Here is a 15,486-nt window from a genome sequence, read left to right on the forward strand (position 1 = left end):
TTAGACTGAGATCAGGAGAAATTTCTTCACTCAAAGCGTTGAGAATCTTTCAAATTCTCGATCTCAGGATTGTGGATGTTCCATCATTTTTGGTTCCTCAGCAAATCAAGAGGTATGGGGAGTGGGTGGGAGGGTGGAGTTGAAGCTGAAGATCAGCCATGATCATATTGAATGGCAAAGCAGGATCATACAGCCTTATGGTCTACTCCTGCTCCTATTTCTTAATTCTTACGCACTGGAGGATGTAGATTTAAGAGAGAAAGATGATAAGATACATTTTTATTCAGCAAGTTGTCATAACCTGAAATGCATTGTCTGATAGGATGGTGGAAGCAGATGTAACAGTAAGGAAATGGAATCACTGCTTAAGAAGCAAAACTTTTCAGGGCTATGGGAAGGAGCAGATGACTAGATCTAATTGCTAGCTCATTCAGTGAGCTGGCACAGGCATAATAGGCTGAAGATAATAGGTTGACATAGGCATAATAGGCTCCTTCTGTGCTGCATGAGTCTATGATATCAATGTACAAACTCTTCCCTCCAGGAATGCTTTTGCTGATATCCCTTTCTTCTTTGGAAGCAGTGAATTCACCTTTATGTATTATACAGATTACCATGCATGACAGTGCATTAACACAGTAATATCTTAGATGCAAATGTTGATAACTACTTGCTTTCATGAGGTATCTGCCCTATAACACAGATCACAAGGTTACGTAGGTAAGATGTGGTGAACTTTGTGAGTGCAGTAGAGTCTGTTTACTTCTGATAATTCAAAGTCATATTTTATGGGAGAATGTAGCCTATAAATTTTAGCAATTGGCAATTTCCTGTGCAGTGTTGTATTAGTATGGAGCATATGTTTCAGATTTGTTATTTTACTAAATGACAGGCTCTCCTTTTAGGAGTGAAGTTTTGATTGGTGGGATATTAAGTTGTTTGTGCAGAGTGCACTGCTAAAGGGGCATCAAAGTTAACATGGTCACACCACAGTTTGCCAACAAATACTGAGAGGCAGCACAAAGGTAGTTTGTAGTTCAGTGGTCATTAGATGCTAGTTGCTAAGGTTACAAAGGCAACGCTCAGAGTCAGCGTGAAGTTTTTCTTTCCTCCCTGTCCTGTAGTTATTCATGCTGAAGTGCTGTTCTATGGCATTGTCAGCCTGTGCTACTTCATATTGATGGGAATTCTTCATATGTAAGACAAAATAATGAAGTGCCTAAATTGCCGGTCTTTGCTCCTAGTATGCAATCTCACTGGACAGGAGTACAGATTGGTCAATCGAGACTCTGCTAACACTGTCAAATGAGACGCGACTATCAGTATGGAGTCTCACTGGATAGACTCAGCTATCAGTACGGAGTCTCACTGGACAGACTTGGCTATCGGTACGGCATCTCACTGGACAGGAGAACAGTGGCTCAAGTGAAACTGCAGGGGGAGTGGAGTCTTGCAATTTTGGGTCTTAAGTGTCAACAAACTAATTGACTTAGCGGTACACCACTGAATCCAATTCTATTCTCATCCAAAATCAAGAATCGCTACACAGTTTCATGGACTCATTAGCTGAATTTCTTCCCTCAACACAAGGATCCAGAGCCCAATTTTAGTTCTACGTCCTCGAAATAGTAGTCGAAATGAAATCAGTCAACTCAACAGAGTTACACAAATGAAACAGGGAGCCTTCTAGAGTATATGATCACCACAACAGAAAGCAGTGAACTAACTGAGCATTTGAGGAAAACTGGAAATCGATAGTTGTTTAAACCTTCTTTTTAACTTGGTAGAGTTAATTTCACTGTCTGATGCACCACTGAGCCATACAAACCTGAAGGTGTCAGGCTGTTTGTTGACTAAGCTCATTTCAACCAGGGTGGCATTTGAGCAGCTATAATCAGCCTCCCCTGAGCTTGGGAAGGGAACAATTTACCAGAGTTCCTGTTCTTGACTGCTGTCTAGTATCTTCTGCTGGACAATGTGCCTGTATGCAGATGTTAACTGAGAATAGAATTAAGTTTGTTTGTAGTATCTTCCATTTTTGAAAAACCCGCCAAAGTGCAAATGTCTCGGTCCATGGTGAATAGGCCGAGGTACCAATAGCAACGGGTGCACTGTGGAACTCTGCCCAGCCTGAGTCAGGACCGTTAAGAAAGCAAAACTGGCAAATAATTTCTTTGAAAAACTGCTCGTGGTAAATGATAAAGAATTTGTGATCAGTATTATCTCATGGATGTGGTTTGAATCTCTACCTCAGAAAAGTGTGACGAATTTATACCACAACTGTTAAGAAAATCAAAATAAAAGCAAAATACTGCAGATGCTGAAAATCTAGAACAAAAACAAAAATACCTGGAAAAACTCAGCAGGTCTGACAGCATCTGCGGAGAGGAATACAGTTGACGTTTCGAGTCTGTATGACCCTTCATCATCTGATTTTCCTAGGTCTATGCCCCGGTGCACTAGACTGTTAGGTTAACTAGAAGTAAAATGGGGCATGTTCCTTCACAGATGTGTGTTCCAAGCCACCCAATGTTCAGGTATTTATCATGCAGTTGGAGATACAGTGCACTTGGGCGCTGACTAAGGTAGATCTCCCTGCTGGTACATGAACTAAAATTTGAAAAATAAATTTAACCTTACATTGTGGTTTTCTAAACCCCTCCTCCAATTTTAAATTTATTTTTCTCTATTCTCTCCTTTCCTGAAGTTCTTTCCTGCACCATCTTCTGTCTAAGAAAAAGAAGGCAACTTGCTTCCAGTTCCAATCAATCTCAAGATTAATCCAAGCATTTTTCCATTCATATTCTATAAAATAAAAAAGCTGAACAAGAGCAAATTCTGTTTAGTTTTGGGGCTCAATGTGACTGTAGGCCTCCAAGATTTACCCTTCAATCATTGAGTCATTTCTCGGGCTTCTTCTCTCATCTCATTTCTTCAAAGAAAGGACACTGATATACAAGCGATATCTGGCATTGGACCTTATGCCTTTCTGTCCCTTAAACAACCCAAAGAATACCTGAAAAGTTAAGTCTTACCTTTTACTTCCAGTCTTCCCATGGATCTTTGAGCCTTGTGACCTTAAGGCCTTCAGCACCTGTTTTCTACATACAGGGCTCAAACAGGGAGCAGGCTGCCACTCGGGCTGCAACTGGACTTTCAACATTATCTGACGCATCAAATTCAGATATGGTCAGGCAGGGCAGGCGTCATCCAAGGAGAAGGGGGAAAGGAAAATAAAGCTACTATTTCCTCTGGACAGCTCATGTATCTTTTTTTAATTCATTGGATGTGGGCATTGCTAGCTAGGCCAGCATTTATTGCCCATCCCTAACTGCCCTTATTCAGAGGGCATTTAAGAGTCAACCACATTGCTGTAGGTCTGGAGTTACATGTAGGCCAGCCGATTTCCTTCCCTGAAGAACATCAGTGAGCCAGATGGGTTTTTACAACAATCAACAATGGTTTCATGGTCATCATTAGACTTTTAATTCCAGATTTTTTTAAATTGAATTCAAATTCCCCCATCTGCCGCGGCAGGATTTGAACCCGGGTCCCCACAGCATTATCCCGGGTCTCTAGATTTACCAGCCCAGTGAAAAATACCACTACGCCATCACCTCCCCTCTTCCATTGAAGTTTATGTCACATTGCACATGCCCTACTTTAAGCCCCAACACCTCATGTCCAACTCTCAGTGCATCCATTTGGATTATAATTCATGCAGAAACTCAAGTTCCATTTCCTTCCTAATTTATTTCTCACCTTGTGGTCCATCCTCCTTTAATGTCTCCTTGATTGACAAACTGAATCTTTTGCATTCCACTGCATTCCCTTAACCCATTTGAACATTAATAATAAATACTGAAAGTTCTAACTCACCAATACTTTCCTACCAGACTTGGTGAAGAAAGCAAAGATTGTGTGGAAAATGTTCTCCTTATCCTGAGGTATGAAGCAGGGTTCGAGATTCCTGTGGTAGGTGCAGTTACCTCCCTCATGTCCAACCTTAACAAAGAACAAAAACAGGATCAGTGAGCAATAGACTACATTCAAGCATAAGTTGACTAACTGAAGAGTCATTAATTGGCTGAATGACACAGTGTGTTTCCACATGTACTCTGACGACACCCAGCTTTACCTCACCATCGCTTCCTTTGATGCGTCCACTGTCTCTAATTTATTTGACTGCTTGTCCAACATCCAAAATTGGATGAGCAGAAATTTCCTCCAATTAAATATTGGGAATACCAAAACCATTGTTTGCGGTCCTCACCATTCCTTGGTTAGAGACCCCATTCGTCTGCCTAGCAATTATATGAGGCTGATCCAAACTGTTTGCTACCTTGGTGTCATAGCTGACCAAAAGATGAGTTTCTGATCACATATGCTTGCCAGGAGCAGCACCAGGCATACTTAAAAATGAGGTGTTAACCCGGTGAAGCTACAACAAAGGACAACATGCACGCCAAACAGCAAAAGAATGTGCAACAGAGTGAAGCAACCCTACAACTCACGGATCAGATCAAAACTGCAGTCCTGCCACATCCAGTCACGAATGGTGGTCGATAACTAAAAAACTAACAGGAGGAGGAGGCTCCACAAATATCCCCATCCTCAATGATGGGGAAGCCCAGCACATCAGTGCAAAAGACAAGACTGAAGCATTTGCAATAATCTTCAGTCAGAAGTGCTGAGTGGATAATCCAAGCATCACAGATGCCAGTCCTCAACCAATTCAGTTCAGTCCACGTGACATCAAGAAATGGCCGAAGGCCCTGGATACAGCAAAAGTTATCAGCCCTGACAACATCCCAACATTATACTGAAGACTTGTGCTGAACCTGCCCAGGTATATCCTGTCCACAAAAAGCAGGACAAATCCAGTCTGGCCAATTACCGCCTCAACAGTCGCCTCTCGATCATCAGAAAAGTGACAGAAGGCCTTGTCAACAGTGCTGTCAAGCTGGCACTTATTCAGCAATAACCTGCTCACTGACGCTCAGTTTGGGTTCCACCAGGGCCACTCAGCTCCTGACCTCATTACAGCCTTGGTCCAAACATGGACAAAACAGCTGAACTCCAGAGGTGAAGTGAGAATGACTGCCCTTGACATCAAGGCAGCATTTAACTGAGTGCAGCATCAAGGAGCCCTAGCAAAACTGCAGTCAATGGGAATCAGGGTGAAAATTCTTCACTGGTTGAAGTCATAACTAGCAAAAAGGAAGATGGTGGTGGTTGATGGAGGTCAATCATCCCAGTCCCAAAACATCACTGCAGGAGTTCCTCAAGGTAGTGTCCTAGGCCCAACCATTTTCAGTTGCTTCATCAATGACCTGCCCTCCATCATAAGGTCAGAAGCGGGGATGTTCACTGATGTCAGCGTCCATAAGCAGCAAGACCTGGACAATATCCAGCTTGGGCTGATAAGTGACAAGTAACATTCGCGTCACACACCTGACAGGCATGATCAACTCCAACAAGGGAGATCTAATCATCTACCCTTGACATTCAACAGCATTACAATCGCTGAGTCTCCTACTATCAGCATCTTTGGCTATTATTGACCAGAAGCATTGCTGGACTAGCCATGTTAATACTGTGGCTATAAGAGCAGGTCAAAGTCTGGGAATTCTGTGGTGAGTAACTCACCTATTGACTTGCAAGGCTTTTCCACCAGCTACAAGCTCAAATCAGGAATGTGATGTAATATTCTCCACTTGCCTGGATGAGTGCAGCTCCAACAACACACAAGAATCTTGGCACCATCCAGGTTAAAACAACTCGATCGACACCCTATTCATCACCTTAAACATTTATTCCCCCCACCACCGACACAGTGTCAGCAGTGTGTACCATCTACAAGATGCACTGTAGCAACTCACCAAGGTTCTTTCGACAGCACCTTTCAAACCTCGAACCTTTATCACCTAGAAGGACAAGGGCAACAGTTGCATGGGAACACCACCACCTGGAGGTTCCCCTCCAAACCATCCTGACTTTGAACTATATCGACGTTCCTTCACTGTCATTGGGTCAAATTCCTGGAACTCCCTCCCTAACAGCAGTGTGTGTGTACCTACACCACATGGACTACAGCAGTTCAAGGAGGCAGTTCACTATCAAGCATGATTAGTGGGATTAAGCAACAAATGCTGGCCTTCCTTTGCGATGCTCACATCCTACAAAGGATAATTTTAAAAATCCATGCTGTCACTAAGATCACCTATTATTACCTCTGTAACATCTTCATCCCTGCCTCAACTCATACACTGCTGATTCCCTCATCTCCGACTACTCCAACGCACTCCTGGCTCACCTCCCACATTCTACTCTCCTTAAACTTGATGTAATTAAAAACACCCTCGCTCATGTCCTAACTCACGCCAAGTTCTGTTCACCCATCATCGCTACGCTTGCTTACCTATGTCAAATCCCTCCATGGCCTAACTCCTCCCTATCGCTGTTCCTTCACTGTCACTGGGTCAAAATGCTGGAACTCCCTCCCTAACAGCACTGTGGATGTACCTGCACCATATGCAGGTTGAGAGTGCTAAATAAATATAAGTTGTTGCTTTTGTTGTTGAATGCTGCACTTTCAGATTTCATAAAAGACCAGTTCGATAGAAGCTAACATCTTCACAAGGTGCTTCAAACGTACAAAAATACTAGTTAGAATCTTTGGCTTGTCACCAGCAGCACTATGTGGTTTTCTTGTTTTCATAGTCAATGTGGTAGAAAGTCAAACCTTGGCTTTTGATGTTTACTGATTGTGGTTAAACCATCAGCCAATTCTCAGAAGTATTTATTTCACTATTATCAAAAAACAGACCAATATCAACAACAGAGTTCAACATATGTCACCTATTTGTAAGCCAAAATTCCACCCTGAACATATTTCAATAGTCCCAATTTTAACTTGGAGCTTGAATCAGATTGGGGGTGAGGTTTGTGCTGAACGGGAAGTGCCCACAGTGTCACCAACATGAGGCCCGTGCAATTTTAACTCCTGAGCCTCATTTCAATATGATTGGCCAGCTGCCCACCCAATCAAGTGAGGTAAGTGACAGCCTGTCACTTTACAATTGCCGACAGACTCTCCTTTGCAGCCTATTTAAGTTAGACGTATCTCTGCAGCACGAGCAAGGTTACTTTTCCTGAAGACAGATTGCCTTTCCAGAATGTCCACACAATTGTGCTTGTCGAATGAATCAGAGGTTGTCTCAGCTTCTCTGATGTCTTCCTGGAGGTTCTAGTGCAGGAGGTCAGAGCAAAGAGGGAAGTATCGTCCCCCAGCAGCCACAGAAGCATCCCCAGGCACATAATTCAGCAGTCCTGTACAGATGTAGCTGACAGGGTTAGCACCAACAGCAACACCCCAAAGTAAAGGTTCCATGACCTCACAAGAGAAGCAAGGGCAAAAACAGCTTTTCATCTCTCCAACTAGCACCAGAAAACTCTGGAAATACTCAGCATGTCAGGCAGCGTCTGTAGAGAGAAACAGAGTTGGGCTGAATCTTGTTGTGGTGTCAGGGGTCTTGCTTGCTGGCTGGAAAGCCCCACAGTGCCTCTTTTCAGGAAGGTGTGCCAAACCACAAATCAATCAGGCAGTGGCGAGGCCACTGTTAGGGCTACCCTGGGAATAAAGATCCCGGGAGCGGAAGGCCTGCCTAGCAAGTGCTGCCAGCCAATCACAGGCCGGCAGCTCTTGTACTCAGCAGTGCCACAGAAGAGGAGTGGCTACAGGTCAGTAAAGTGGGGGAGGGGTGGGGAGGGTTTCGTGGTGGGTGTCACAGGGAGAAGGGGTTGGGTGGGTCAGAAGCAAGGGCAGGGGGATGGCTCTCAGCGGCCTACCACCGCCCCTAATGTCTAGTCCCTCAATCAGGCAGTGATTGCCTTTGATCGAGGAACACCACCCCCCCCACCGAGGTGACATAGGTTCACCTGTTGTGCACACTGCACGGTGACAGGCCTGCTTGCCGCTGGGTTAATCCCAATGGCAGTGGGATGAGGCCCTTAAGTGATCATTAATTGGCCACTTAAGGACCACTGTTGACCACAGGGTGGGGAGGTCAACCATGGGCCTTCCCGCCCAGATCCTAATTCTGGTGTAGGCGGAAAGGCAGCAGGGTTCAAGTATGTCACCATCCTGCCTAAGTAAATGCTCTTCCTGCCTTCAAGTTCACCATTAACAACATCAGAAGATTCCACCCATGTTTCAGGCTGATGACCCTTCATCTTTCTACCTCTCTACAACAACACCAAAAGGTGCCAGCACTCTTCCAACTATTCTCAGAAATACCCTCCCCTTCAACACATCCTTCAAATTATAATCACAAGAACATACCTTTCTTTCTTATTCCAAGCCTGGTCACTGTTTCCTTTGCTCTCTTTACACCCGACACCTTAATTCCCATCAGGAGGGCAAGGCAAAAATTCATCCTACTCTCTCCGAAAATAAACTCCAATTACTCTGCTCAATAGGCTATCTGACACAGATAGAAGTACCAGTTTTAGCTTGTGAACCAAGTCCAATTGTGTAGGAGCCGAGGTAAGCAGGAGGTGCCAATGATAGCAATACATGAGGCACAGGTCATTTTAACCCCTGTGCTCCTGCCATCTTGGAAGATGGACTCACACTAAAACTCAGTGGATATCATTAGGTGGATGGTGGGCAGGAGTGGGATTTAGTACACCTGGAGGCCATCACTGAGACCCAAAGAAATGGACACCATGATAAATGGTGGGGTGGGAGGCAGGGGTCAATGTCAAGAGGCATTTGTGGTTGAGAGCAGAAGATGGAAGCCCCAGGGTACTCCTGCTCCATCTGAGTCACAAAGAACCCATAAAAAATTAAAAACTGCAAATTGCCTTGGCTTCTTCTGAACCTAATCCTGTCTGCCTCTAGGTTTCACTGGTGGCTCTCCCACTGTACATGATTTTTGTGACAAAGGGTTAAAATAGTGTAACAGTTTGAATGATGCAATGAATGACCAATGTTTACCTATTTACAAGACCCTCACCTGCCTGTGGTGATTACTTCTGAAGCTTCTCAAAGCCTTCAAGTTAAGGTAGAGGCAGGCAGGTGTTCAACGCAAATGTCCTTGAGTAGATGCCGTTCCCAGTCTTAAACACCTACTCAGCCTGTCCTCATGGAGTGCAGGGGTGTTCATATTGGGGCTATGATATTTTCCTTTCAACCGTTTTGTGCTTAGCTTTTACTGAACAGTAACAAGAGATACCCTTATACAATTCTGGGAAGCTGCCATTCTCACCTCTAAAAGCAACTGCTCAAACACTACTGGTATAGCTGACTGGGCTCTTATTTATTACCTAATTATTACACTGCTGCAATTAAATGCTATGTTCACTGTTCCCAGCAGAACACTAAGTGTTAGTGAAATTAGCAAAATTAATTTTTAAAACAAGTGAGTGAACCCCATGGATATATTTTTTTGTTACATTGTATCTGGACAATGGCCACAGCCAAAGATCTTGTTCCTTCCACCCTATGATATCGCTTTAAGAAGAATCTTGTTTAGTTTAAGGTATACAAACTTAAATAAAAACAAAAAACTGCGGATGCTGGAAATCCAAAACAAAAACAGAATTACCTGGAAAAACTCAGCAGGTCTGGCAGCATCGGCGGAGAAGAAAAGAGTTGACGTTTCGAGTCCTCATGACCCTTCAACAATTCTGTTGAAGGGCCATGAGGACTCGAAACGTCAACTCTTTTCTTCTCCGCCGATGCTGCCAGACCTGCTGAGTTTTTCCAGGTAATTCTGTTTTTGTTTTATACAAACTTAAAGTTCTACACATGATGATCACCTTTCTGTAAGCCAGTGTCTCTGCTGTAATGGGTCACTATAATTATGCTTAAAAAGGTCAATGATTTCCAAATAGAAACTGGCTGAGGTATCCTTTGGAATATGAATATGCATGGAGCAGTTGAATTATAAATAACCATTTTTGCAGAAAAGCTATTTTTGTATATACATAAATAGATGAGACTCCATTGGTGGCAAAGTGAACAAATACGCTATATGACGTTATGCCAAACTACAGACTGGGAAGGTCTCAAGAATAGCAGTCAGAAATTGTACTTTAGGCATTAAAAGGTGTAAAGTGATTAAGTGGGTGAGAAATAAGCAAATTGTGGGTGAAACAATAGAGCGAAGAATAGGTTAGGGCGCATGGCCCTAAAAACATTCTTTATACAAATGCATGGCTTATAAGGAACAAATTTAATGAATTACAGCCTGTAATGACTTGATGTAATGGACAGGTTTCTACTTGAAACAGATAACTTTATTACAGAGCTCTTTTAGAAGCTACATGCTTGAACCAGGTCCACGGCTAGAAAACTCCACCCCCCCGGATTACCCACGGTTAGATTTCATTCGTCAGAATAATCACGTGATTCCTAATTGGCAGTAGGAAAGGTTATATGTTCAATCGCTACATTTCCTCCGCCTTTAGATTTTTTTACCTTTCCCATTTACAAAGAACATTTCAATCCACAACATATACGTATATACAGGTCAGGTGATTAAAAATTAAATCTCTGAGATGGTTTTCTAATTCAGTTAGAATGGCATAGCTCTACCACTTGAGTTTCTCCCAGTGGATCGATGTGATCAGGAAGTGCAGCATCAGGTACATCCTTAGAAAGTGGCAGCTCAGGATTAGGCAATTCAACAGAGACATCAGGTACGTCTGTTCTAGGTTGATCTGTCACCTCAGGGATTAATGGTTCGACATTAATCACAGGCGGAATAGCTGGTCGTTGGAATGTCCCCTCTACTCCTTAGATGATCCACATGTTTTCGAACAATATGGTCTTCCATTTCCACTTGGAATGACAAGGGACCAGATTCTGAGACAATTATACCAGGAACCCAGCTAGGTCCATTTCCAAAATCCCACACAAAAACTGTATCTCCTACAGTAAATCTGCAAGCTTTGCTATTAATATTGTGATTCCATTTTTGATTACTCTGATTCTTCTTTACCTCCCCCTTTAAGTTTGGAAAAACCAGACTTAACCTTGTACATAGGCAGCATTTCATCAATAATTCAGATGCTGTTGAACCCATAGTTGAATGAGGAGTTGTATGATAATTGAGAAGAAAACTGGAAAGTCAAATTTTTAGAATACCTTTGGGTAACCTCTTCATTCCTGATTTGAAAGTTTGCATTGCTCTTTCAGCTAACCCATATGATGAGGTATGATATGGGGCTGTTTTAATATGTTCAATCCCATTTAAATTCATGAATCTCTGAAATTCTGTACTAGCAAAGACTGTACCGTTATCTGAAACAATGACTTCCGGTAGGCCATATATACTAAAACATTGGTGCAGCTTTTCACTAGCTGCACTCGATGTCAGTGTTCTAACTTCATACACATCCATCCACTTAGAATGCTCATCGACGATCAATAAAAACATGGTGCCTAAAAATGGACCGACATAGTCTAACCCAGGGTCAACTATGCCACTCCCATGGATGCAGTGGAGCTGAAACAGGCAACTTCTGTTGTTGCTGACAATGGAGACAGTGCTTGACCATGCTTTCAATGTCACTGCCTACACCTGGCCAGACATAGCATCGCGCAAGCATCTTCATCTTTGATATGCCTGGTAGCGCACAGTGAAGCTCTGTCAAGAGTGGTTCTCTTCCTTGCAAAGGGACGATGACTCTTGATCCTCACAAACAAGATTCCATCTTGACAACTTAACTCTGTTTTATGGGCATGGAATGGTCTTATCTCTTCAGACACTGTTGAATTTGACCATCCTTGCAATAGAATGGATCTCTTTTTGTCCAATTCCTTACTTGCTTCGCACACACAGACGAAGAGTCCAAGAAATTAAGTACAAGTACAACTTATTGTGGCACGGGAGCAGGTACAATGCTTCTGGTAACAGGAGACGACTCAGTGTGTCTACATTTACAATATGCACACCCAGATGGTGCATAAAGGTATACTCATAGGCAGATAATATCAAAGCCCAATGTTGAAATTCTTGCTGATGCTATTGGCAAAATGGCTTTATCCTCACTGAATAAACCCATTAGTAGTTTATGGCCTGACACAATAGTGAAATGTCATCCATGCAGATACTGGTGGAACTTTTTCACTCCAAATATTACTGAGAAACCTTCCCTTTCAAGTTCTGAATAACCTTTCTCAGCTGCAGAGAGGGTTCTGGAGACATAGCCGATTTACCCTTCTGATTTGTTTTTTGCCTTTCCTTCTTCTGTTTGCCGCAGAGTTTTGTCTCATCCTTCGTTTTGATTTCAGTCGACCAAATTTCTCTCTGGTGAAACCTCAACTTGGTTCAGTTCGTTGGTTGAGCTACCTACGGTTTCGTAACCCACTCGCATCTTGGAAAGTTCCACGCCTTTTCCTTCCAATGCCTCCTTTGTTTCACTCAGCTGATTCTTCAGCTCTTCAGTCTCCTTCTTGGCTTCCTCCTGGAACATTGAACATTGTTGAGTTTTTTCTGCCAACTGTTTCTTCAGTTTATTCAGAGTGCCTCTATATTCGTTTTGTTCCTTTTCAGAATTTTCCAGTGGAACCAACTCTGACATCAAGGATCCTTGCATCCTATGAAGGTCCTTCAATTCTCCTAACTCATTCTGATTACACTGTCATATTCCCTTAACAGCTCAGGAATTCCTCCTGTTCTCTCTTGAAAGATTTCTGACTAGTTGAGCTTAATTTTTTGTAATCAGTCGTGGCCCAGAAGACTAGGTCCTTCACCTGTTACTATGATCACTGGAAGCTGGGCTGTCTGTTGCCTATAGGACACAGGTACTGTGGCAATACCCTTTACCTATATTGACTCTCCAGTGTGTCTTCAGTTGAGTCGTGTTTGTTCCAGATTCAGTGGCTGGGTACCTTCATTTAGGTATTTAAATGTGTGTTCTCCAACCACTGTGGTCGAGGCTCCCATATCTACCTCCATGACTAGAGGCTTCCCATTCACTTGAATGGTGATAGTTATTGGTTCAGTTTTTACTTCTTTGACATTGTACAGGGAATAGAAATTGGTATCGGCAGCTTCTGGTTCTGTTATATTATTCACTTCATTCACTTTGGTCTGCTGTCTGATGGGCTGTCTCGATTTCGCTCTGCCTTGCTTTATGATGTGCCCTTTTTTGTGGCAGTAATGGCATTCTGCCCCCTTAAATCTGCAGGTGTCCGGTACATGGTTACCCCCATATCGGTAACAGGTTAATTTCTGATTCGCTGCTGAAATGCTTTCACTGGGCCTTTTCATTTTTCGAGCAGCAGAGACTGTCTCCTGCTTTGCTGCTGTCTCTCTGGTTTTCACACCACACCCGGTGGTCGGTTCCAGCCCCAACTGAAGGACGGTGCATGTTGCACACTCTGTAAAGCCTGCGAGTCTCTCGCAGCACTTCCCATTATTAGCGCTATTTCCATGGCACATTTCAAATCGATGTTAACTTCTGCAACTGAATGGTGTCGTTGTGATCGCCACAAACTAACCTGTCCCGCAACATGTCATTGTCTCCGAAGTTGCAGTGCTCAGTCAACTACTTCAGCATTGCTATATAAGTTGCAATAGACTCTCTCAGGGCTCTTACTCTGGAGTTAAACTTAAACCTCTGCATTATTACTGATGGCTTTGGCTGAAAATGCGTCTTCACGAGGTCTACCAATTTGTTAAAAGATTTAGAATTGGGCACGTCCAGGGCCGTCAGACTGCGGATGAGGTTATATGGCTTGCTACCACAGATACTTAAAAGAATTGCTTTCTGTTTCTCCCCTGTGGTAATTTCGTTCGCCACAAAACAAAAACCAAGATGCTCTATATACTCTGTCCGCAAGCATGACCCAGACCTCCCTGTCGCTTGCCATTTCAACACTCCACCCTGCTCTCATGCCCACATGTCCGTCCTTGGCTTGCTGCATCGTTCCAGTGAAGCTCAACGCAAACTGGAGGAACAGCACCTCATCTTCCGACTAGGCACTTTACAGCCTTCCGGAATGAATAATGAGTTCAACAATTTTAGATCATGAACTCTCTCCTCCATCCCCACCCCCTTTCCGATCCCACCCCACTTTTTTCTTTTTTTCCCCAATAATTTATATAGATTTTTCTTTTCCCACCTATTTCCATTATTTTAAAATGTATTTCCATCCATTGTTTTATCTCTGCCTTTTAGCCTGTTTTGATTCCTCACCCTACCCCACCCCCACTAGGGCTATCTGTACCTTGCTTGTCCTGCTTTCTACCCTTAATTAGCACATTCCTTAGATAATATCACCACCTTCAACACCACTTTGTCCTTTTGTCTATGACATCTTTTGGCTATCTCCACCTATCACTGGCCCTCTATCCAGCTCTACCTCCACCCCACCCTTAAACCAGCTTATATTTCACCTCTCTTCTATTTTTACTTAGTTCTGATGAAGAGTCATACGGACTCGAAACGTTAACTGTGTTCCTCTCTGCAGATGCTGCCAGACCTGCTGAATTTTTCCAGGTATTTTTGTTTTTGCTCTATATACTGGCTCCAGTCTTTCATGGATGCGTCATCAGTGTCGATTCTGCCAAAGAGTGGCACGGTTGGTGAGTATACTTTTCTTTTTTCCTTTAGAACTGATGTACTCACATTCAGCATTGGAGCTATCCCATTCTTGTCGCCAAATGTAATGACTTGAGGTACCGGACAGGTTTCTACTTGAAACGGATAACTTAATTACAGAGCTTTTTTAGAAGCTACATGCTTGAACCAGGTCCACGGCTAGAAAACTCCACCCCCTGGATTACCCATGCTTAGGGCTCATTTGCCAGAATAATCATGTACCCCTAACAGGCAGTAGGAAAGTTTATACCTTCAATCACTAAACTGCCACAAATTTAATTTGGAGGGTATGACATGGTAGCTATTACTGAAACATGACTTTCCACATTCCAGGTTATAAGGCTCATAGGGAAAATGGTAGAGGAAAAGGAGTAGCTTTAGTGATTAAGGGTGAAATCACTTCACTAGTAAGAGAAAGTATAATGAGAGGTAAGCAGGCACTGGAGAGTTCATGGGTAGTATTTAGAAATAGAAAAGCATTTAAGACTGCAGTGGTTGTGTATGAACCCCCTGGTAGCAGCTGTGATGCAGTAGGTTGTATAAATGCTAAGATTAGACAAGTAAGTAGAAAGGTAGTGTTTTAATAGAGGATTTTAACTTTCAGATAGAGTTGGAGAAGCAGACTAGCATATGTTAGAAACAAGTGAATTTCTTGCCTGCCTCTATTTTTCTGCAACAATGTGTTCTAGGGCCAACAATGGGCAGGCAATATTAGATTTAGCAATGAGCGGATTTGGGTAACAGCCTAATAGCATGTGAACATTTATCTCATAGCAATCATTATATGATCGAGTTCAAAGCAATGTTTGAAAGGGAAAATATTGAAGCAGCTACTAAGATTTCGATTTAGATAAGGCTGAGGCAGAG

General features: G+C 43.0%; 1 protein-coding gene across 1 annotated transcript in view; it reads right to left on the bottom strand.

Moving 5' to 3' along the window:
• itga9 (integrin, alpha 9) overlaps positions 1 to 15,486 on the bottom strand; it is a 574,702-nt gene that overhangs the window by 56,630 nt on the left and 502,586 nt on the right. Inside the window, exon 24 of the mRNA XM_078540091.1 lies at positions 3,880 to 4,005. Coding sequence (XP_078396217.1) covers positions 3,880 to 4,005 — 126 coding nt within the window. The remainder of the gene's footprint in view (positions 1 to 3,879; positions 4,006 to 15,486) is intronic.

Source organism: Cetorhinus maximus, chromosome 4 (assembly GCF_964194155.1).
Source record: "Cetorhinus maximus chromosome 4, sCetMax3.hap1.1, whole genome shotgun sequence".
Taxonomy (NCBI): Eukaryota; Metazoa; Chordata; class Chondrichthyes; order Lamniformes; family Cetorhinidae; genus Cetorhinus; species Cetorhinus maximus.